The sequence below is a fragment of the Vidua chalybeata genome, chromosome Z, assembly GCF_026979565.1.
Source record: "Vidua chalybeata isolate OUT-0048 chromosome Z, bVidCha1 merged haplotype, whole genome shotgun sequence".
Classification (NCBI taxonomy): Eukaryota; Metazoa; Chordata; class Aves; order Passeriformes; family Viduidae; genus Vidua; species Vidua chalybeata.
Window position 1 is genome coordinate 30,860,435 of NC_071570.1, and position 25,113 is coordinate 30,885,547.

The 25,113-nt window shown below is 36.5% G+C and overlaps 1 protein-coding gene across 4 annotated transcripts in view; it reads right to left on the minus strand.

The window, feature by feature from the left end:
- KIF2A (kinesin family member 2A) overlaps positions 1-25,113 on the minus strand; it is a 60,967-nt gene that overhangs the window by 19,100 nt on the left and 16,754 nt on the right. For 2 of the 4 annotated variants that reach the window (XM_053931305.1, XM_053931303.1), the window contains exons 2-13: positions 16,504-16,598; positions 14,501-14,620; positions 14,018-14,072; positions 11,934-11,999; positions 11,229-11,329; positions 8,744-8,839; positions 7,904-7,958; positions 4,737-4,899; positions 1,357-1,447; positions 1,146-1,209; positions 643-734; positions 263-405 (exon numbers count right to left, since the gene is read on the minus strand). In XM_053931305.1, coding sequence (XP_053787280.1) covers positions 263-405; positions 643-734; positions 1,146-1,209; positions 1,357-1,447; positions 4,737-4,899; positions 7,904-7,958; positions 8,744-8,839; positions 11,229-11,329; positions 11,934-11,999; positions 14,018-14,072; positions 14,501-14,620; positions 16,504-16,598 — 1,141 coding nt within the window. Of the gene's footprint in view, positions 1-262; positions 406-642; positions 735-1,145; positions 1,210-1,356; positions 1,448-4,736; positions 4,900-7,903; positions 7,959-8,743; positions 8,840-11,228; positions 11,330-11,876; positions 12,000-14,017; positions 14,073-14,500; positions 14,621-16,503; positions 16,599-25,113 lie in introns of all 4 variants that reach the window. The other 2 variants (XM_053931304.1, XM_053931302.1) reach the window with 1 other exon arrangement.

Sequence of the window (25,113 nt, forward strand, 5' to 3'; positions counted from 1 at the left end):
TAAATTATGTGAATTTAAGTCAGTAAGCTGCTTACATAATGCATGCAATTCACATCCTCTTGAACAATCAGTTATTTCTCTCTAGGAGACAGAGAAACTCCAAACGTGTCTATTTAAAATGTAGGTAGATTATTTACTTGCAGACAACATCATCAAAAACTCACTTGCATATGGAAAGGCATCGCTACAAAGATATCCCAAAATAATCTTGTTCTGATTTTTTAACCTACTATGGGAAACTGGTGTAATCTACAGAAGATACCTGCAGCTGTTGCCTACTTCAATGAGTTTAAGAACATCTTCAACACATTTGACTTCTCGCTCCTGTAATCCCACCACCTGGACTTGCTGTTTACCATCTTCTAACACTCTTAATTTTGTCTTCCTATTCAACAAGTCAAAAACCTTAGGGAAGAAGGAAAACAGAGCAGTTAAAAGAGGAGCTTAAAAAAAAATTCCTGTTTCAAATTCCATTTCAAATAATGCAAAACGTTCAATGGAAATACATGATTGGACAGGAAACGTAAAGAATTCTTTGAAACATAGCTTTTAATACAAAGAGGGAAAAATCTTTTATGTGACAAGCTCAACATTTTGTGTATGAGAAATTCCTTCTTTCTCAGAAAAAGACCAGGTACTTACCTTACCACTGTAGATCTCAAAAAATGTTGCATATACTTGAAGTTCTAACTTCTTATAGTTTGGCTTCTTTAGCATTAAAAAGACATCTCGAGCTGTGAATATATTTCCAGAATAAAAAGAAATCTCATGTGTTTTCATTTAGTGATGATTCATTCATGTGTAACAGTCTATTTTACAGCACCTCATATTTTGCAAGAATGACAGATAGGATCAGTCAACCAAGCCTTAAACAACACAATCTAAATTGCCATATTACACTGGAAGATGCAGAAGACCCCAAAATTATAAACTTAAATAATCTGTTATTGCAGTCTCTAATAATCTGTTAAGTAGTCTCTATTTACATTACTGTGTAAAGGAAACATATCTAGGGACAACTTTTGATGTTACCAAAGTTCCACTGCAATGCAAAGTAAGTAAACTGTTATATTTGTATGACAAAGAGTAGAAAATTTATTGATCTCAACTGTCTGCCCAAACCCAACTGATCAATGAAGCCTCACCTGCTAGTGCATATATGCCTTTAGAACAATCTTGGTTCTTTCCCGAAAAGTCGCCACCCATAGTCTAAATTAAAAAGAAAAAGGCAAAGAAAAAAAGAAAAGCACCATAAAAGTCGCAGAACTGTAGTTTAAATATTTCTTATTTATTAGAACTCATCTAAGTGTGTCATGTAAAAAAAAATTATTGCTGACTTGTAGAAGAACTACTTACATGGGTTTTCCCACTGCCTGTTTGTCCATATGCAAAACAAGTGGCCATTCCCCTTTCAAATATGGTCTCCACTAAGGGTCGAGCTGTAAACCTTAAATGCAAAAAAACCTGTACTTAAAAAACTGGAGTACTTTAAGATGCCACTACCCCAAGGAAAATTAAAATGCTAAAGCCAGAAGTGACAAAATTGATCCTCTACTTTGATAGGTCAAAGGACATATATACTCTAATTTTTGAAGTAACACCAGCTCTAAGGTATCCAAATTTTCCAAACCATCACAAGCTACGAGGTCTCTCTCATTTGTTTTACAACAATATAATCCTTCTTTTAACCCTAAAACAATGATTTCCTTGTTTTAATGATCCAACACCCCACACTTTGCTAAACAGAGTCTGGAGCTCCCTCAACATGCCAGAATAAGAAGATATTGAAGCAGGGCAGTGTAGCAGATAGGAGTTTTGTCAATAGTAAATTTCTGCTGTAGTTTTTTTCCCCTCCCCAAATCAACTTCCAAGATAAAATTTGAAAGACAAGAGGCCGAAAAAACATTGCACATCTGATTTTTTGAGAACATGCATACATTAAGAAAGGGCTCAAGATAATGGATACCCAAGTTCTTAAGAATGAGAAAATCTACTTATCTGTGAGGTACTATTTGCTCTGTCAAAAGTATTATCTGAAATATAATTTATTTTTTTCAGATAATTAATTTTATTTTAAGAAACACAGAACTATTGTTCCTACTTTAGCTGCTTATCACCATTATGTCATTGTAAACTCCAAAAGCAAAGTGTAAATTAATAGAGAGTTAAGAATGGAGATTAATCTCTCTGCAAAACTCTTTCTAAACTTTCCAGTTGTTTACACATAAATAACCTAGAAGTGACCAATAAAGAAAAAAATTAATTACAGAAACACTGAGATGCTACAACCTTCTTTTATTTTGCTTTCAAACACAAGATTACTTACAAAAATAATATGGGCAAGACTAAGCCAATCAGCCGCAACCCAGGGTTATGTAAAGAATCTACATCTAGCTGAATCATGAATTTTCATCAAGAATACACCAAATTATTCCTGAACAGCCTTAGTCTTTCTTTCTTTGCTTTTTCTAAGTATATGCCTTCTGTCTTCTCAAGAGGATATTTTCCCATATTTTGATGTCTGTTCTTTCTATATATAAAAATAGAAAAGACTTTACAAAGTCTATCCACCTTAGTAGCACTCTCCATTACTTCTGTTTGATTTAATTTGAAACTGTTTACTTTGCTGATTTATTAAAAAGGGACTTTAATGTATCTATTTTAAAGTAAGACAAAATCCAAATATATCTTAAAATGTATTCATAAAGGATTACACAACTGCAAATGAGACTACAGTAAAAGAGCCCAACTTTACTTTTACTATAACTTTTATTTGTAATCTTAGTCTTTCAGAAACCTGAACTGGTTCTCCTTTAAAACTCCATTAAAATATCCATTCCAACTAGTGAATGTTTTTTAATATTAAAGATTTGCAACTCTGTATTGTGGTTCATGGATTAAAAATACTTAAAATACAGGTCAAGCAAAATAGTAACAGTAGTAATAATGGTAATAATAATGGTAGTAGAAGTAATAATAACAGAGTAGGTACTTTTCTACCTTGGACTGAACATTTTTTCAGCATAGATATACAGTAATTATATGGGGAAAACTGGAGAATCTTGACACAATATTTTTTCCCTCAGTATGACCCTGAGGCTCTGATGACAGCACATAACACCTATCTTGTTCTTATTTCTGTTATTATGGAAGACCTTAAAACAGATTGCCCTTCAAGTAATGATCATTATTGTGCCATATGAGGTAGGAGAAGAAAGACTAGAGATCTACAGTTTCAGTTTGAATACAATAATCTTAAAATATATTCCTGTATTGCCATTAATGTACTACATAACTAGTAAAAACTCTGAAAAAACTCAGTACAAAAACACAACATTGTATACCAAAACCACCTCTCACATTAAACGCCATGTTCACACAGATAAATAAAGGAAGGAGGGAGACTAGAAGAATGGATTGTCAAGCAAGAGAATTACTTCAAGCATCATCAACCAGCTGGCTCTCCCACAGCTCTTCAGTATCAAGGAAAGGAAAGATGCTACCAGCTGACAACCAGCAAAGACAGAAAGCTCCAAGGGCACAGCTTTGCTGTTTACAACTCTTTTGTTAGTATTAGTTTTATAAGATTTTCCTTTCACCCCCTTCTCTAATTATAACAAGCATAAGACAGAAGTTTTTATTTCACAACCTTTTAAAAATTCTTTTGCTATCCACTATCAATCAGGGTGTGATCCTAACTTTGACTTCCTAGTTGTGGATTAAAAACAAGAAATAAGATATTTCTCTGTCAATACTTTTTAAGACTATGGGAAGCACTTTCCAAGCATAAGAAAAATTGTATCTTCACCGAACTCCTTTTTAATATCAACATTTCCTGCAAAAAGTTTCATAATTATTTAGATGCATACTAAGATTCTGACCAATATTATGTCAGTGACTAACCTTGCCCACTACTGTATGTACTTCATTTAGTGACTTTTCAAGGGAAATAGCTACTTTTAAACATGCTTTTAAAAGTGCTGTGTGAATTATTCTGTGCCAACAGTGGAACTGAAACAGAAGAGCAAAGAACAAAATGGAGATCCAAATATCTTTGGTCTAAGAGAGGATATGTGTCTTTATTGCTGTTTGTTTCTGAATTAGAAAGACTTGGAATTTTCAGCAAGATAACTTAGCTCTATACACTTCCATATTACATCAGCCAGATTGCTTCCAGAAGATAAGTTAGCTCAGGTGTCTCAACAATACTGCAATATACACTCTCTCACTTTATTTGTACTCTTTTCTCACCCTGTACTGATTTGTTTCCATCTCTTAATTATCCTATATTCAGACTGCAAGCTCTTTGGTGCAAGGACTCTCCTTTTCCACCAGTTTTCCTGATGACCAAAAGCCATGATTCAGGTTTCTCAGGTGCTGCACACACACTAATAATAAGACAATAACCTGGAAGCAAATGGAGAACTGATTACGTGGCTCAAGTAATCAGCAGCTAAGGAGGCAGGCGATACTTGCTAGAGCCTGGAATGCAGCAGGGCTTGGAGGAGGACTGGGAGTAGGTCTGAGGTCAACAGAGGTAGAAATGACATTGCAGGTGAAAAATTAGGGATAAAGAGTTAAAACAAAAATAAACAGGTAAAAGAATGGAGGTAGCAATATACCATCTGGTAACACAGAGAATAGGAATAAAGTCTAAGACCAATGTAAGTGTAACAGTTATTAGTATGGAAAAAAAATGAGAAAAAAGATTCACCAAAAAGAGCATATACACATACCTGTAAACCATTTCATTAGGAGCCGTGTCATCAAAGGCATAATCAAAACGAAAAGTTTGGTTTTCTAGGTACCTTGTTAAATCCACCTTTTGTTTTGGTTCATGTACCATCACAACATCTTTACTAGGAATTGTTATTACATCAAGGTCTTTCATTAAAGTTTCTATAAAATAAGTGAAATATATATTTAACTAACAACACATCATTATTTTTTACATTTTCCCATTGTTTACACTCTCATAACATCTCAGATAACACAGCTCCTCCAAGTAACAACATTGCAATGGATTTGGGCTTCTGATGCTTAGATAGTAATCTGCTAAGCAAGATATTTCATTTTGGAAGTCTAGTCATCCTATCCTACCAATTGCTAGAAATTAAAGAGAGGTAAAAAGCTGTTTAGACTAAAGACCATGATCATTAATTACAGCACAATCACTGTAACTTGTTATGCCTTCTGTAACACTTTTCTTGGACTTGAGGTCTCATTCCTCAGTGATTATATAGTCTTCTACAGCTCACTGCCATATCCTTTGAGTTTTTATAAATATCTTCTCAAGTGGAGAAAGCAGATGGTAGTACTATACTGCTTAGACTGTCAAACTTGAAAACACAAAGATATTAACCTCCTTAGGATAATACCTTTTATTTTAAATTTTTTTCTTGATATTTTCTTTAAATTTTGCTTTCGTTCCTCAGAGACATTTTCCTTTGTGCATTCCTGCTGGAACCTACAGTACATATCTTTAATATATCATTTCTTTAAAATAAATCCTTTCTAAAGATTATTTCAGCAGAATAAGCTGAAAATTATAATGATCCTTCCTGTCACTGTAACATCAACAGTGAGATCCTAGATTATAATTACTATACAGCACTGAAATTTACTGCTAATTGTTGTATGGTATATGAGTCAGCACAACAGAGAACCTAGTGATCATAATATGCACAAAAATGAAGAGCCTTTGTGTATACAGTCAGGATTCACTAATGTGTCCTACCTGCATTTCTATGTAAAATTTCTTAAGGCATGCAGTTCAAGAATTTGATATGATTTTATTTAACCAGACAGAAACCTTTTCATGAATTAGCATCCTGATCAAACAGTACAATAGTTACCACTGCATTACATTACACACCAATGGAAATGCACATTCCAGTCAATGTATAATGAATTTTTCAAGTGCACTGCAATAAAATGAAATGCAATTATTCTGCAGCAATCACAGATAAAAAGTAAGGAACGGTGACAAAAAGATATGTATGATGGACAATTCTTTGCACTAAAAACCTTTTAGTTTAACCAGTCAGAGGAGGATTTTTTTTTAAAAATTATTTGGAGTAAGACATTTACTTCCTCCTATCTATTTGGTATAAGAACTGCATTCTTTGTTGATCAAAATTAGGAATAATGTCTCTGAAACTCATCATACATTTCAAAAGTATAAATACATGTCACTCTGAACACCTACTTCCTGTGAAGTTAATCCACAGAACAACTGATGCTGAGAATACTTTATGCTTTTGGTGATAATTCTGCATTTTTGAGATGACAAAACAAATTAATTTTATTTTTTCTAATTATAAGGTTACAGTCTAGCATCTTTAATTGTTTTATACTTTTCGATGATTTTATGAGACTCCTTGTGAACTGAGTGTTTTCAGAAGATTGTATCATGTGTGTACTAGGTTATCATCCCCTGCACAGATTATTTAGGTAACACCTTTTTTTATTACTGTTTATTCTTAAAAATGCAAAACAGCTTTAAGCATCAAGCTCATTTTTACTTTGACATTCATATTTCTACAAATGCCTCAGATCTACTTTTTTTATTGCTAATACCAAAGATATGCAACCACTAATACCAAAGATATGCAACTTTCACAAAATCAAATCCTACTTCTGAATTCCAACTCATGTCCCGTAACGACTTGTTTTCATTTACTGCGATTTCACTTTGTCCACCTCCAGCACAGGTAGAAAGTCACATTTTTCCCAACAGTAAAAGTAAAAATGAAAAAAAAAAAATAGAAGCAGCAATGTGAAAGGAAAAAATAAGAGAAAACCTAACTATATATTGGTATTAACATATGTATGGGAAAGGGAACATATTTCTCCCATTTTCCTCTGGGTATGCTTCAGATAATCCTCAATGTGTACTTCTGACAGTACAAAAACAATAAATGGCATCCCATGTTATATCAGCATCAGACTGATGCTCTTTTGAGTCCCTTCAGCTGAACAGAATATAAGAGAAAGAGAAGGAAAGAAACATCTTGCAGCACTGGGTTCAGACAGGCTGCAATCCAGTAGGCATTTGTTTTCCTAAATTCCCACTGAAAGTGAAAGAGCTTCCTAGGAACTTAAAATTTCAATTTAACTAGAATTGAAAGCTGAATAGCTTTTTGTTATTTGGTTTTGGGTTTTTTTTGAATACAGACTCTAGTCTGATGAGCAGGCAGTAAGAAAAATAGTTCAAACACTCATTACATAAAATAGAAAGACATTAAGGAGTTCTTTTAGTACCCAAAGTTTTTTAAAGGCATTTGATATGCTCTAGAGTAACTTTACCAGCCCTGAGCAACAACTCCAGGGTGTATAAGTCTTCTGTTTGCCTGCAGTCCACTAGCCCTGTGAGGTTGTCTTGTACACGTTCAGGCACCAACCGTGTCATAAGATACTTCCTTGATATCTGATTCAAGATCAATTGGAATATATATAAAAATATATGAAAATATAAATACAAAAACTTGTATGAAAGTTTTCACTGTGAAACTCTCTGCTCAGGAGATCACTTGAAGGGTATTTCAAAATAAATGATCCTTGAAGGATACTTCAAAATAAGTGATCCTAATACAATGTAAGAATAGTGAAGAGATTAAAGCAGAATTCATTTCCAGATCAACTAAATACATCCTAGATGACCATGGGAAAAAAACACAGTCTTCCTGTGCCTCAACTCCTACTACATAAAATTGTGGCAGGTAAACTACTTTTCTCCCCAGGTTATGACAAATCTATGAATTTTCTAGGTTCATCACACATATTGTCTAATATAAGAGCTTCACCTTTGATCAGTATTTCTAGAGTTGTTTAACACAAATAATGTTACTATCAGAAGCAGCTTTTCAGATAAACAAATGAACAAAATCTTCAACAATCATACCTTTTTTATTGAGAGGTCGTTTTCGTACACAAACACAAATCCTGTGCTCATCAATCTGCAAAGGAAAGTCTTTCAGTGAACTATATCCCAATTCCAGTTAAAAAATATTTAGCTTTATTTGACTTCTCTTTTCAGATTAAATGATTGGTTAATAATTTAAAAAAAGAGAAATTTCCAAGACAGTGAGTCATCTGAACATGTAAAAACCCCTTGTGCCTACACAGTAGACAAGAACCCGAAAGGGAGAATCATACATTAACAAAACTCCCCACAGACAGTGATCTAATCTAACAGATCAACAGGTACTATTGCAGGACTATGCAAGCAAATCCAGCTTTATCAAGGTAAATATGCTATTGACAGAAATTGTCACGTTCTCTGATTTCCATAGAATTTGAGTCTTGATCATCTAAGAATTCCACTCCTCTGACTTGTCTGCAAACTGAAAGACTACATCACCTTCAAAAATCAAATAGTAATAATTATGTTGAAAAGAGTTCTTCAAATAAGTTTCATGGTTTTGTGTGCACATCCCTTAGCATCCCAGGAAAATTTACCATACAAAGGCTGAGTGACTACTTAGTACATATTGGTATTATTTAATCGTAAAAAAATATTTAAGTAATTTAATAATAGTTTACTAAAGTTGGACTTCCAAAACCTACTTATTTCAGTATTAACAATTACTGGAAAAATAAACCCATGTTATATTAAATACTAAAATATATTAAAATACCTATTTTTTGCATTAACAGATGGAAGTACACATGGAAAAAAAAATGAAAACACACAGCAGAAACAAAGAAGCGTAACACATTTCCATGTTGCTGGCATACTTACAGGATCTGCAGTTGTGAGTGGTCTATAATCCAAACTTCCCCTGAAATCTCTTATCATACACATAATTTCATAATTTGGGTTTGTAGCATCAACATCCTAGGAAAAAGTAAGCAACAGAATTTCTACTATACTTGTGTTTTCAGAAAAGGCCTTAGTTAATTATCTATGAAAAAATACTCATTAACTGATTTTTTTTCTGCAAAACACCAGAAATGTCTCTTGCAAGTTTAATATAAGTTTAATGCCTTTTTCCACTCTGAAGTAGCTAATTTACTGACCATAAAGGAAACAATTATATGCTTCCCGTGTCATTTTGGTTGCATATAAAAGAAAATATTTATTAACTGAGAACTCATTAATAGTCTACTCAAGAAATAGAAAGTACTCCTGCCTTTGCCAGCACCTTCACACTGAAGAAACATATAGTCAACACTTCCTTATCTCAGGTATGGCACCCTGACAGATGCAAAGATACTCCACTACACAGGTATGACATACACCACAGAGGACAGGTCAGGAACCCCAGTTGCTCTAAACACAATCCTGCTGGATACAAGCCAGTTAAAGTAGCTATGTCCTAACTATTGGTCCTGTGTTAATTTAAACACATATTTGGATGCACTGCAAATTCTTCCCAGATCCCCAGCAAAGCAGAAGCAATCCCAAGGATACTCAATAGGCTACATCCAGGCTGTGATGGTTTTGGCTGGGATACAGTTAATTTTCTCCATGGAAGAATATGGTATGCAGCTCTTCTTTGGATTTGTGCTGGAAACAGGGTTGACAATACATGGATGTTTTAGCTGCTTCTGAGCAGCACTTACACAGCAAAGCTCTTTTTTGGTCCTCACCCCACCCCACAAGCAAGGCAATCAACACAGCCAGGACAGCTGACCCCACAACACAGGCACAGAAGATGACCCAACCTTAAACCTGGAGCAATCAATACCAGAGTGAATGGACATGCAAGACACCATGCATGGAGTACCAGTAAGCTGAGCCTGAGCCTACCCTGTTTTCTGCAGAACTGATTAAACAACTTCCCATCACTTCTCCCTGCAAATACCTGTTTTACAACACTTCAGGACACACTGCTGATGCCAAACATAGCCAGCTCTGGTGCTCAGACCCTACTAAGTTTTGCATGGCTACCTCCATATGATATAAAATTTCTGAATCACAGCTGGCTGTGACTGTACACAGTGTAGGCACTCTCAGAAAGCACTGGATTGGGGTTACTAAACTGAAAGGGAGCCAGCTCATTCTTTGCACTGGTGACACAGTCAATCCTCACCTCAGAAAAAACTGTGTCCTGGTGATCGAAGTTGACTGTACCTTGATGTCATTCACTCACTACAGCGAACTAAAAACTGCTGACAGTAAGTCTTCACAAAATGTTTCTTTATAACATTCAGAAAAGAGTATTGTTTATCATGGAGAAAGGATTTACCTAATATTCTTCAAGCCCTGTTTAAAGATCTTGCATACTAGAAGTCAGGGCTTGGTGAATTATTGCTGCATTTCACAACACCTTCCTCACACAAAAGTTTAAGACTTAGATGCAGTAGGAGTGTTCACAAGAGCAACAAAAAGAAAATTTTACAAGTAACACCACTTTGAAGTATTTTAATATATAAAGCCAAAAATGGTCATTCCTCACACATAAAGACGTAGTAATGTTTTGTGTAAACGGATGTAAATTTTAAAACACAAATTTAACATAGGTGATTTTAGGTCAACTTGGAAACATCATTAAACCATGAAAAGTAAATTGTATTAATTATTTACTTCATGGTGGTAATTCCCATGTCAGCAGCAGACTGGTACTATCTCTTTAGAGACTAACACATACGCACACGGCTGCCAACAAGATTACACGCCTAGCTTTGCTAAAGCTTTTTACACCATTGTGACAGAAAATCATTTAATATTAAGAGATTTTTCTCAAAGGATTAGCCACTTCATTTGTTTCACACAAGTTTTTAACAACTGGCTACCAAGCTGCTTGCATGATGAAATTACAAATGTACAGACAATTTTAAAGAAAGAAACATTAGAAGTCACTGTTAAAACTTGAGCCTCAAATAGATCTATAAAGCATCAAAGATTACAACTAATAATTTATCATGATGTTGTATTACCTCCTGTAGAACAGACCCCTCTAAAAGTCAAAAGGTTGGTTATTGTCAAAAATACATTTTCCCTAAGAAATAGCTATGATCAGTAGTTGTTCGCTAAAGAACATGTAGCAATCGAAAGCAATGATTTCTGTAGGAACAAAAAGAGGGGGAAAACCATCTAAAATAATAGTCATGAGAGCAATCCTACCAAACACCAAAGAATTTGTCAAATCTTAATTTGACAAATTTGACACTTAATTTCAAGATTATCACAGTTCATAAAAATTATTAAAGACTGAAAAAAGCATAATTTTGCACATTTCTCTTGCTGACGTATGATTGTCAGTTGAGCTAAAAATACTAACCTGAGCTCTCTTTTCTCTAAGTTCCTGCTGCTGTAACCTTCTTTTTTCACGCTTCTCTTGCAATTTTTCAACCTCTTTTACACAGTTAGATTTTCTACGTGCTTGAAGAAAAAGATACAATTTAAAAATACTTTCCATATTTACACTGTAAATGTCAATTAAATTAATGTATCAATAATTAGAATGAATCAACTATCAACTATATTTTCAAGCAAATCTGATTTGTATAGAATCATTATGGCATTTAAATTTCTAAAATGCATAACATTTATTAGAAAAATGCCATGGGAATGGGACCATAATTACACCAACAAAAATATATGACCTTAAAAAATATTTGGACAGATGCATGTGATCTCTTGGTTTGAATTAAAAGTAAGCCCAGACAAATTAAAAAAAAAAGGTAAAAAAAAAGTTAAACATTACCAGCATGGTTAAAAGAAAACAAAGGAAAAACAAATTCCAAATACTAGTACAATTATGACGAAAATGAATATGTTTAGCCACAGCTTTCTGAAAAGCTCCTCAAGGAAGATCACAGACAACTGAGCACGTAGACCATTTGTCATTTATGGATAACAACATAATCCAAGAGAATGTACATGTAATCCCCAGAATGAACGAGTCCTTGATACACAGTTTACATACAAGGGGGTCCAAATTCCTTTTTTGCAGCTTGAACTGGAGATATATCTGAAACACTACCATTCTGTTGAGAGGAGGAAGACTGCTCAGGAAGCTGAGTAGGTCGTGCACGCGCAGAACCAACCACTGCAAAGGAAAAGCAAAAAGCTCATCTGGAGATGGAAGAGTAACCTTTCTACCCATTTCTGGAATGCTTTGTTAAGATGAGATAAAATCTCGTTTCTAAACACAACGATTTACTGTGGATGAGGAGGGTCCATACTCATGGCAAGTATATTAATAAAAACATCTGGTATGCAGACTTTTTTATCCTAGTGCTGTACAACATGATTATTAAGTACCAATGCTGCATGTGCATATTTTTAAATCCTGCAGAATTAGTACAACTTACTATATGCACAGAATGAATTGTTTACTTGGAGATATGCAGTCCTGAAGCATAAAGTGCTTCAATTTTATTTATATTGTAATTATATCCAAAAAACTAGTAAGAAATTAAGCCCTGCCATTTCACATTCTCTACATTGTACAAAATGTCCCAACCCCATTAAGCCTATGATCACTGGAGGAGCAAAGCAAAAGAAATTAAAGCCAGTGAAGTGCAGCATAATCTGTAAGTGGAAGAAACAAGCCTTTTCGCCTCTATACCAGAAGGGATCAGATACAATCAGTATGTCTAAACTTATGCATTGATTCTATATGTGCTGAGAACGACAGCTCCGGAAAATGCTGTGATGTCTTTTTCCAGTGAATTCAGTGGGAATGGTGAGCATGCAAGCCTGTGTGATAGAGCTGAATGCTTTAAATTGTATTTCAAATAGCTGTTTCAATCAGCTTCAGCTGGCCCATTTCCTGCACACACTTCTAACAGTGTGTCACAAGAGTACTAAAGTGAAGGTATCAGCTTTGATCAGTAGCCAGAGATAAGACGCCAAGCGAAGGCCAGCACACTGTACAACACAAACAACTACAGAGACAGGTTTTGAACAGGACAGACAAGACAAATGCCATCATTCCACATATCATAGGAGATCTAGCTTATAGTATAAATTGACTCGACAAAATAAGACAGTGTGCTGAGAAAAGCTAAATTATAAGGCCAAAAAGAAAAATATTTAGGCCAACAGTGAACAGTAAGAGGCAAAGTATACATTAAAATACAAGTTACAGGGTTATTTCAAACTAAACAGATAATTTACTACAAATGACAAAATGTATGGATGTGAAGATACTCCACCAGTAAGACATCTCATATTTAAACCACACTAGATCAGAAAAAAACCCCAAAACACTCCTGTATTTTCAATCAGCTTAATACGCCCAGAGCCCAATGGCAGAAGGGCAAAAACGGTCCCTATCGGAAGAGTCTGATCACTTGCAAGCCTACTTGTTTTCCATATTTAAAGAGATGGACTGGAATCTAGTCTGAAGAAATGTTAGCAGATTAATGTTTGGAAGAAGAATCATCATAATCATCACCATCATCAGTACAAGTCAGTTATGTTGAACGTAGGGGAGAAAATGAAAACAATAAGCAGTAACTATTCTTCCACACATTATAGATGCATTATATCTGTATTCATCCAATACATACTTTTCACCTATTCTTCTGTGGTATTTCAGCGATTTTTTTCAGGTTTTTTCACTATTAACTGTAGAGTGACAAAAAGATCTGTAGGACTTAAGTATTCTTATATTCTTATGATTGTTCACACACAGACCGTTACAAAACAACAGCCTGTTAGCAAAAATAATTAAAAATTTGAAAATTTTAAAAATTAAAAGCACCCTACTTAGTGTATATTGAAACATTCAAATAAACTGAAGACACTTATCTATGAAAAGTCTATGCATGACTTACCATTGCATAATTAATTATCTTCAAACTTTGGCACCATCAATTAATTCAGCTTAACTTTTATAACTATATATTGCTTAAACTTGCATATAAACATTATTTGTATAGTATGAATTCCTAAGTATACAGAGGAATAATTTTAGGAATTATAGACCATATCTTTTACATGTCACAGGCCTACATACCAAATGAGAAATGCAAAACTACTAAGGAATATTAGATAAATAGGAGGTTAAAATGTTACCGTATTTTTTACTTCATTGAAATGGAAAGAGATAACTTTTACCTCTATTATCTCTGGCAGGAGGGTCATTCTTAGAAGGTAACACAGTTCGTCGACTCTATAAAGAAAGAAATCTCTCTTATTTGATCACCATATTATTGGAAGCATAAACTGCAGTCCCACCTCTGCTTCTTTCCAGTGAATAAAAATAACACGTCAACAAAAGATATTTTATTGCTGTCAAATCCCACCAGGAAAAGTGAAGGGGTGAAGGCTGATTGAACTGTCTGTAATGTTTCAGAAAACTCCAAAACCTTTTCTTTATCCTTCATTAAGACATTTAGTTATACAAATATTAGGTCCCAACTCCCTCTCTGCCAAATCTGTTCTTAAAAAAATTTTGAAATCCCTATTCACCACAGCAAAAAGTAAAGTACACTGTTATGAAATAGCACCACACAAAAGTTAAGTTAAAAATTCTAGCATAACATCATGTATAGAGCTACTGTAAAGTTACCAAGAACATATTGCATAGATATTACCAACCTTCACAATTTTGTTTACTTTGGCTGATGAAGCAGGTGGTGGTAGTGTCTCTGGGTTAGGCTCAATATCTTCATCAGGTGCAAGATCTGGGTTAAGTGAAAATATGCTCTCTAAATCAATCTGTAAAAAAGAGGATAAAACACATTAATGACACTTGACATAAATCTGTTGCATCCCGCACTTTGGGTTTAGATCAGGGTTCTGATGTGTGTTAGCAGATTCTGTGTACCCCCGTTTTCCCCTGTGTATCCTCGGGTTTCCCCCCCTGCGGTGGCCGGTTCCCGGGTTGCCTTACCATGTGGGCCCAGCTCCCATCCCCCCTGTCCCTTCCTGTGGGTCCTTTCCAGCTGTTAGCCCTCCCCCGCGGCCGGGGCTGCCCCGGGCCCCGGCGCCGCCCCTGCCGTGCCCCTGTTGGCTGTCCCAGGCCACGCCATGCCCCAGGAGCGCCCCAGGCCCCGGTGCCGTCCCCTACTATGTCCCTGTTGGCTTCCCCAGACCACAGGACACCCCCCGCTCCACCCCCGATACAAGCCCCACGAGGCCGGGGCCGTGCGGCCACATTCCCCAATACAGGAATTGGGAGCACACCAATAAAATGCTCTCAGCTCCTGCCATGGAGAATTTGGTCCTTCCTTCACCCCCTTTATCAAGGTCCTTGCGCGTGGCGGTAGAAACAGCCGACCCACCTTCCCGGAGCGCACGGCGCCCGGGAAGAGCGGCGGGACCGGGACCAGAGGAGCCGCGGTGCCCCATCAGGCACGGCGGCTGCTCCAGAGACGGGAGAGACACCAGGATGCCGCATAAATCCTCTCTTTATCTCCTGTTATGTTTGACAGTAAACAGTAATTATATTTAGTATTTTTACCCAGCAATTTGTTCATGCTAAGGTCTGAATTATTTTCTGTTCACTAAAAATAGACTAATCTTTGGTCTTTGTATTATTTGAAAACACATCATTCAGTAAAGGGATGAATTAAAAATGACCAATAGATAGTGTAATTTTGTAAGGTGATAAAACTAAAAGAGAAGTAGCTAGTATTACTATGGTAATTTGACAATTACTGCAAAATATGTAAGACATTCTGTAACATAGAAAGAAGGAGATCTCAGTTATCTTAAATTTCCCAGACAGTGCAAAAGAAATAAATTGCAAAGGCCCAAAACAATCAAACCATAGTTGAAACCATATTAAATTTATCATGTTTTTTTTTTTTCTTTTAAAGTATTACTGACTGTCATTCAAACCGCTGTAAAATGTAGGGGAAGAGGGGCAGGATCTTAAAAATATGATTTTGTAAAAATGTTGATGAGCTTTTTCTTTTTGCTGAAGCTTCCAAAGACCTCACTGTAGACACAGTATAGATTCTGTGTGTCTTCAGCTGATGAAATCTCCAGGACTTTCTCACAGCTTTTTTTTTTGCTTTTTTTTTTTCCCTGTGTTTTCACAACAGCAGTAAAGTACAAAGTACAATCATTTCTGATATGCTTCTCCAAACTGAAACTGGCTAATATGGTCCAAAATTTAAAGGAAGATGCGGTAGGAAAGTGTTACACAAGAAGACGCAGTTTCATAAGGACAGCAAGGCTGGAAAATTGCTGCCAAGAATAAGTGAATAAGCAAACAAACTGGCAGTTAAATTCCTCAAGAATACAAAAAAGAATAGTTTAGCTCTCCCACTAGTTTCCTGTCTGAATTGTGTATCATTCTCCCTCTTAAAATTTTGATTTTTCTACGTGTAGAAACTGGATAACAAAGTCAGCCTTTGTAATCTAGTTCAAAATCAACAGATGAAAACAACTGCCTAAAAGCTATGACACAGAGCTCAGGAATTCAAATTTGCAACAGAAAACAATTTGCTCAACACTTTCTGCACAAAACAGTCTGTAACCAAAAAATCATGAAGTAAATTAAGATTTATGTCTCATTTTTGTTTCCAGCACAAATTCCAAGTAATATTCACATACATTACACATTTTTTAAAGTTCTAAATAAATAAGCTTACCTCTTTCCCTTTAGTATCCCCATTTTCAATCCATTCAACAGTTACACTTTCATTATCTTCATTTAAGGATGTTACCATAGCTTGGTGAATTCGGCCTAGAAAGCAAACACAAGGTGATCATTTATTAACTGGTGGAAAAAAATTTCCAGAATATATTTTCATCCCTGCACTTAGTCATATAGAGAGGGTAGAAAGAAGATGGTTGAAAAAAATGAGGTGATAAATAGAAGGTGACTGCAGGCCACAAAGTGTGAAGTCGCTCAGACCTGATCCACCAGTGGAGTCTCTAATGGGACAGTCAGCATCCAAGTGAAAAGCACCATGAACAGAAAATTGAGTGGTAAGTAAACAGTGCCTCTCAGGAAAACCACATCAGAAACAGAAAACTCCAATACCAGAAGACTCTCACAGGTGATAAAGGCCCCTTAGGTGCACTTCACAAAGGCTTGTTTGTCCCCTCTTCTAGGCTGATACAACATCAGACATCTCAACACTGAAATTAAGCCCTTTGAAATTGTGTTCTGATACTCATTTTTTATAGGTAACAATCAGGTAGTAGTCCAACTAAAATTAAACTGCCTGGAACAATACGAACCATTATTTTAGAAAGAGCTACTTACACAGACTGCTGAGCTTGAGTTAAGATGCTTTTGCATTGCTTCTCCAGTGCAAGACCCAAAGGCAGCAAGCCACCACAGAGTAAGATAAAACAAGTAAATTTTCAGTAGGAATAAGGATTTTTCTTCTAAAATATACAGTACACTGCATTTTTATGGCCTCTTTCCTATGCACAGTACAGAAAAGCAACTGGAAGAGCAGGACAGCCATGCACTGACTCAAAAGGATCACAACCCAAGTGTCACACTGATTTCACATCCATGCTTTGCCCTAAAGTATCAAGAACTGAGGTTTCTAAAGAACACAAATCCAAAGCAACTGCTCCTCGCACATCCTCCTGTAATGAGGTCCATACTATGAAGAAGTAATCCTTTGCTCCACCTGCCACAAGCCACCCCCTAGGACAATGTGCAGCTCCCAAAGCATGAGTGATCGTCCTGGAGCAGTTGTGCATGTGCTGCTGGGCACCTGCTCAGGATAAAATGCAGCACAATCAGCACACATGCTTCAGTCTGGACCTTCTCTGCCTTGCACTTTTTCTTCTTTTCTAAAGCTATTCATCCCACAAATCCCCTTTAGTTTTCTGCTCTGTTGATTAACTTTTTGTTTTAGCCACTTCAGTCACAATTTGACAGTTTTCCAAAAACAAAAAAATAAAGGGTTTTTACAGTCTAAGCCTTCTAGGGCCTGCAGAGGGACAGAAAGAAAGAAAATTATATCCCAAATTTTCTCAGCTAACAGTGAGAGTAACAAATTGTACCTTTAATATTTCTTCTATTACAAAGGCTGCCTAAATATTCACATCTAGTTAAGATTCAGTAAGAAGGGAGAATATAAGGAAGCATCACGGAAGGCAACAGTAAATCCCTGTACTGTCTCACAGTGTGTGGAGGAAGAGACTAGCTGCAGCTCAGGCAAGGTGTAGCACTCAGAAAATTGCAGAGCAGTCAGCAGCCCTAGGCAGCATCACCTTCACATCTGCAGCACTCACCTCACCAGCAACACACATTACACATGCATTTACAGCCTCCACTCTTCTCATGGCCCAAAGCATAACAGTCGCTTCCACAGTAAAGCAAGTTAAGTTGTTTTTTTTTAACATTCTAAATAAAAAGCCTCCCCTTTTTGTTTCACTTAGTTTCTGTCCACTGGCATTTTCTTGTTTTTATTTCCCTGTCCCATGCTTTTTCTGAACAAACCCTTCCATCTGGGCTTCCTGAGCACCATTCTCATCATCCTGAATACACCTCTCCATTAATATTTCAGCATTTAATAACCTCTAGGGACTTAATTTTGTGCAAAAACACTGTTGTAGAACTGTTTCAATGAGCTGTCTGGTCCTTCAGCAAAGTAGCAACAGAAGCTGCTGTCTTCCTGTAGTAATGCCACTCCTGCCTCTTCTGCAAAGAGTGTGCTGAGACCAGGCTGCAAGGACACAAAAACTCTGGGAACTGGGAATTTAAGCTTACGTTGGTATAATCTTCTGCTGCTTTTTTAAGGCCTGGCCCAGCTGTCAATTCAGAATCAAGAGAAAAACTATTGTAATAAGTCAGCTGAGACTCCATTTTCTTCATGCAGGAAAAGCCCAATCTTTATTGTATAGGTCATATTTTATAGGATTATCAGAAAGTACTGTGTCAGATCTTACTGGTTGACAATACACTCACACTTAGTTCATTGGTCAGTACATGGTATTTTGAATATCAAACTTCTGCATTTTTAATTAGTTTAGATACTGTTTCTACTGATTCTCATGAGACAGATGAGAATTCTCATGAGACAGATCCCTTCTTATTAGAGGTGCCCTTGTTTTTCACCCACAAATAGTTTGTTGTGTTAATGAACTCTCATTCCCAAGATTGCTTTGCCTGGGAACTTGCAAGCTATTATTAGCTGAAGCAGCATGGCCTAATCCATATTTTATAAGACCTTTCTTTTATAATATCTTTTACCTGTCTGCAACAAAATACAATGCATTTTATAAACTATCTGTTTAGTAAAGCATATTCAATACAATATTCCAATAATATTTAGTATGTTACCAAATCTTTAAAATTTTGAAGAAAACCACTGTTCGCAGCTGAAACCTGTGACACTGTCACTGGCTATTCAGCTGCAAATAGTCACAGAGCCACCATATAAGTCCTACTATGTTTTTCTGTGCTGTTACTTCTGACAGAGAACAAGTAATATTTAAAAAAGGTTTCATCTTTGTCATAATGAGTGAGAAGAGATCAAAGCAGGCTGATGAATGAACAGAAAATACCCCACAGTCTAACAAACACAGTAAGCCAGCATGCTGTAACAAAAGAATCACAATAAATCTTCCATCTCTGTGCCAGATTTCATCCCTTCCCTGGCCAAGAAAGTCAGGGCTGAAAAAAAACCACAAAAACCCACATACTAACAAAAATAAAAGCTATGTCCATCTTCCAAATACTCTGAGCTTAAACCGAGAAAATGTTCGCCACAGTATTTAAACCAGCATACAATTTGTTCCTAAAAATTCCTTGTGTTACTAAAAGTTTACTTGTTATTGAAGTGCCAGATAAAGCATTTACATTTTTACAATTGCCTCTTGCTCTCTGGAAACAGTATTCCATTATATTTTTCTTGTACACAGCTGAATACAGCAGCTGGGAAATTCAGGAATGCCAGCAACCAATTAGGCTGGCATAAACCTCGTCTAGCATATAAAGGAAGACCAAACTACAAATGCTAAAGTGTAGAAGCCAATCAGCAGAGAGTGTTTCAATGCAACAACCCTAATTTCTAGTGCACTTTCAAGAGCTGGTATCAAAATTTGACATGTAAGCATGTCCATGTAAACAAGAACAGGCATTATAAGCTGAAGAATTAACAAGTAAATCAAGAAGATGCACCTTAAAACCAAGAGAAGTAGAGCTGATACAACAACTCTTCACTTGGCATTTCCTTAATTTCTAGTGCCTCTCCTCACATTATTAGAATTCAGATCACAAGCAGCTTTCTTTTTCTGAGAAGTTGTTCCATTTCTGTAGGGCTCCCTGTCACAGCAACAAGCCTGTCTGAGTTTAAGATGTGTTTGGACAACATTCTCAGGCACATGCTATGACTCTTGTCCTGTTCAGGGCCAGGAGTTGGGACTAGATAATCCTGACAGGTCCCTTCTAACTCAGCATAATAAATGATTCTATGAGTCTCAAAACTAATGGCAAAGTTATTTGAAAACACAATTATTTGGGTAAGTATGTTCTGTCATACAGCATGTGACATCTGGCTGATCTCTAATGACATGAAAATACTGCTGCCAGTACAGCAGTACAACAGAAAAATGTGTGAAGCCAACACTTTACAATTACCTTAAATACACAGACATTACAATATTCTCACTCCAATCAAGTGAAAAACATCAATTCCCCATTCCCTTTCTTCCTAGCCATCTAATAAAACATCTGACAAACAGAAGGAAGCAAGCATACTGATCTGATCTGATCTGCAGACACACAATATAAATATCCTCTATTGTGAAAGTTCTTACCACAGCTAGCACATAAAGGTTCAGGAAGAACAGTGACAGCAAATAACCAGGGCTAAATCAAACATTTTAATTAACCCTTAGCCTAGGTAGCAGTGCCAACTCATTGCAAATACTAAGAGTACTTAGATCCTTACCTCTAAGCAAAGAGAACATTTTCTGCCTGCCAAGCTTCTCCAAACCACCACAATTTTGAAGCAGAGATCAATCAGAGTAATAAAGCCACAGCCCTTTCATCTTCCTACTGCTTTTCAGAAACATAAGTTATCAGTCTGAAATATATGTTGGTGTCTAAATTGCAGTATGGACTACAGCAGTGGCTGACATGTGACAAACTCCTCTGTGTTTTCCCAAGAAATAGAGCTGGACCACACTCTTCCCCACCCACCCACATAACTAAAGTGTCTGCCCCAAAAAATGGGGGACATCTCATGCACAAGCTTTATGAAATCTTAGAAATAGCTTTGTGCTGTAATAATTAAAAATTTACACTCAGGCTCTGGATTGGGCTATGGAGAAAAGAGGTTCATAATTTCCACTATAATCCTCTCATTCCACCCGCAAAAACAGTAGGAGGACTGTACCCCAAAGCGTTACATTATGACCAACATATAGTTTAAGTCTTGGCAGGCCCAACACAGGAAACTATTTTTAGCAGGACCAGGCTGTAGCAATGTTAACAGACGCCACTTTGATTCAGGGCTTGCTCACCTTACATCCCTTGTACTTGCCACATCTTCAGGAGCACTAATGTGTTATATTAGCTCTGGCAGTGGACCAGCAGCCAAAGACTTAGCTTTTTTAAGTGCATCAACAGACTAGGTGAATGTAAAAATATACTACGATTTGACACCTACTACAGTCTTGCTGAGGATGACCACTGCAACAGAAGCTATTCATGCCTTAAAAGATTATAATACACATTTGTGAAATTGCCATGATTTGCCTATTCATGTGTGACTAATGTGTCTCACCTAGAGACAGCTGGACATGACTGACCTTCACCCTCTGTCAAGTGATAGTCAAAAATTAAAATTGTGAAAAACACAATTTTCTTTATTTTCTTTGAAGTTTGAAGTAATATAAACTCCAAGTTAAATATATATAAAAAAAAAAAAAAAAAAAACCAAAAAAAAACCAGAAGCATGAGGCTACAACAAGTTCCAGCCCTGGCAACTCTGGTGGAAGAGCTTTCCTGCTCTCACAGAGCTCAAGGAGGTGAAAAAAAAATGACCAAATAATGCCTGTAGCAAACTTTTAAGAAAGAATCCCAAGGAAAAAGAGAATTCCTGGCTTGGTGTCTCCATCAGTGTCAACTATGGGGACGTCCCTATTCACACAAATCATTGCTTGTCATAGCCCTCCCTGCACTACACAGACAGTCCTCCTGCTGCTCATCCCTCCAGGAAAAATCAGCAGTTACTGCTGACTGATGCTACTTTCTCCACAACACCAAATGTATTTGATTTTATTTTGTTTCACAGTTTCATTTATCCATAAACCAGTGGATATCGTATTTTATTTTCATTATATCTACTACTTTTACACCACTTTTGTTTTACTTAATCATACTAATTCATTTCAGTTTTGCCAGCCTTCTCTATTATCTTGTCTGTTACCTTAGTTACAGTGTTATCACAGCATTGAATGGACATTAAACATGCACAGTCCCTACAGTATTTCTAAAGCAAGTTCTTAAATACTAAAAATAACATACAATTTAATTAAATAAATTTTAATTATTTTTGTGAATAATCCCTAGCTGCTACCAAGTCATTCCATTGTATTATCTAAATTATGACAGCAATACTCAAGTCCTTCATACATCACATATGTTACAACCACATCTTATTATCTCTGTAAATATCTACAATGTAACAGACAGAGATTTTGAGAACAGAAAGTAATATTACCCAAATCAAGCTTCTGCCTGTATGTTCCAGCTTTGAATTAAAATCCAACTTAATCTTTGCCCTTACATAAAAAGCTACCAAACTCTGAAATATCTCAAGCTAGGTATGTAGGTAATTTCTGTGCAAGTACCAATCAAATATAGTGCTTTAGAAAAACAGGGTTCACAGATATTACTGACAGTCCACAAAGAAATGAGGAGGGGAGAAATAAACAACACACAGACATGTGACTGAGCTGTATATAACATTTAGCTTCAAAATACAAATAGTACATTTAATGTTCCTCATACAGCAAACAGGATGTAGGTGACTTTTTGGTTTCCCATCCATCCAACACTAACAAGCCCCTCCACTTGAACCACTAAATCACAACTAACTGTGTTCAGCCTAGCAGAACTTCTTAGCTATCCATACTGAAGCACCTTCTCTAAAGAAGTTACCAAGAGTAGCATCCCCACATTGCTGTCATGGTTTTTGCTTCTCTAATAATTTTCTATCTCTGGTCTTGTCATGTTGTGATTTGGTGGGTTTTTCTGCTGACATATCATTTTGCAGGCTGATCTCTAAAGTTTCCCTTTACACTCAAAACAAGTTTTGTGGTTTCCCCAGTTAGAGGAACACTTTGTTTTTTATTTCCCTTCAAGGCAGGTCCAGTCTCTTTTGGGGGTAGGGTGTTAATATCCTTTTAAGCAGATTTCAAAACAAACTATTTTACATTAAAAATCTCTCCTTAAAACATCTTGTCCTTATTTGCTTTCAGAAGCTTCAACTGCCAGTGAAATCACTGGCAGTAATAGCACTGGCTTCACAAAAGGTTTTCAACAGCATCTCACCGTGGTGGCATTGGGAAATTTACACTACATATTGCCTCTGGAGGTGCCAGCATCAGAGAGGAACATGTTACTAAACAGGATACATGTTACTAAAGCAGCTGAATTAATGAGAAAGTGTCCCATTATTATGCCAACAGATGCACTGATACCTCAATACTTACCATCAAGTTATCTCGGCTGTACCATGCCAGTCATCCTATCATTTTTAAGAGTAGGTGAACTCTCAACTTACTAACTTACCCACAGAAAAAATTATTTGGAAGGAAGTGCCTTCGAATCTTATCTAATACATGCTGTTTTAAGTCCCCTATAAAATTTTCAATAAAACGAAAATATTTCACTTTGAAATGTTTGAAAACTAGCACTTTGATGCCAATATATACAAACTTTTTTAAAGATTTCATGTGTTCACAGTCATAGTACTCTATGCTCTCTTTTATAGCCTATACAAACATACCTGTACAAGTACTATCTCTACCTGTTTCAGTCTTCTGCTTTTCCAACACCATCAACCAAGAGATGAAATATCCCAGAGAACCTTCAGATCACTTTCTACAGGAGCACTCATTGCCAAATAACAGTAATTCTGAAATGGCACTTGATTTTCCTCTTGGCATTTCACCCTGTGCACACTTACTTTGTGACTAGCTAGAATATGAATGTTTTTACACCTGTCATTTACATTCTATGATCTCCTAATCTGTAGCAATAGGATGTTCACTTTGTGCCACTTTTACCTCAGTTGTTTTGCTCTACACCTCTGCTATAGATAAGTAATGAGATAGTTAACTCTCACAATTAAAGGGCAAATTGTTGGGGAAGATGAAAGAGGAAAGCTTTATAAATATGATTGCTGGCAAAAGATTTGGAGAATATAGAAACTATAAACGAGATTGAAATGAAAGCAAACTTTACGATACCAAGCCTTAGTTACTGAACAACTGGAAAACAATGGCTGGCTGAAGGTAATCCCCTTTTGATGACACAATACCCTCTGCTTGCAGACAGGTCCAAGGGTCAGAGCAGACCCTACTAGCTTGGCAGAAGGGGTCCAAAAAGTAGTTTTTAGGGTTTAAAATGTAACACAGTATGATAATGTCATGATTCTTATAGGCTGTATGTAAATGCTATAGAATTTGTATCTTGTACTACATTGGTTAGTGAAAATTAAAATATTACTGAAAATTAGAAAATTAGAATATTCAGCACAGAAGAAGATTTATTGTATTGTAACGGGAACTTCCCTCTCTTGCTCTCTTACTCTTGCCTCTCTCCTCTCTTGCTCTTTTGGGCCTGCTCCAAGCTGCAGCTAGCATCTCTAAGCAGGGCCCCTGCACCCACGCACTTTATAATAAACCGCATGTTCCAACACCTGACTTCAGAGATCTCTCGTCTCCGTCTGTCCCAACCTTCCTACCAACCAACGCTCCTACAGCAAATATTATGTATATGTTATGAGAAGTTTTGTAGATGTATAGTTATGTTCCCCCCCTCCCTTGCATTGTTATCACAGGATGGCCTGGGTAGCTGGGGCATTTGGGAGGGTCAGCTTGTTACTATGGCAAAACCTGGCCTCCAATTAAGACAGTAAGAAAGTGATCTCCACCACTGGACAGAGAAGAAGGAGCCAATTTACAAGACTTTGGGAGGGGCTAAAAGGTTAAAGGCTGGAACGTCCATTGTGTGGATGAGCACATGGTGATAGAATCCTTTGCTCCCAGCACTGTAT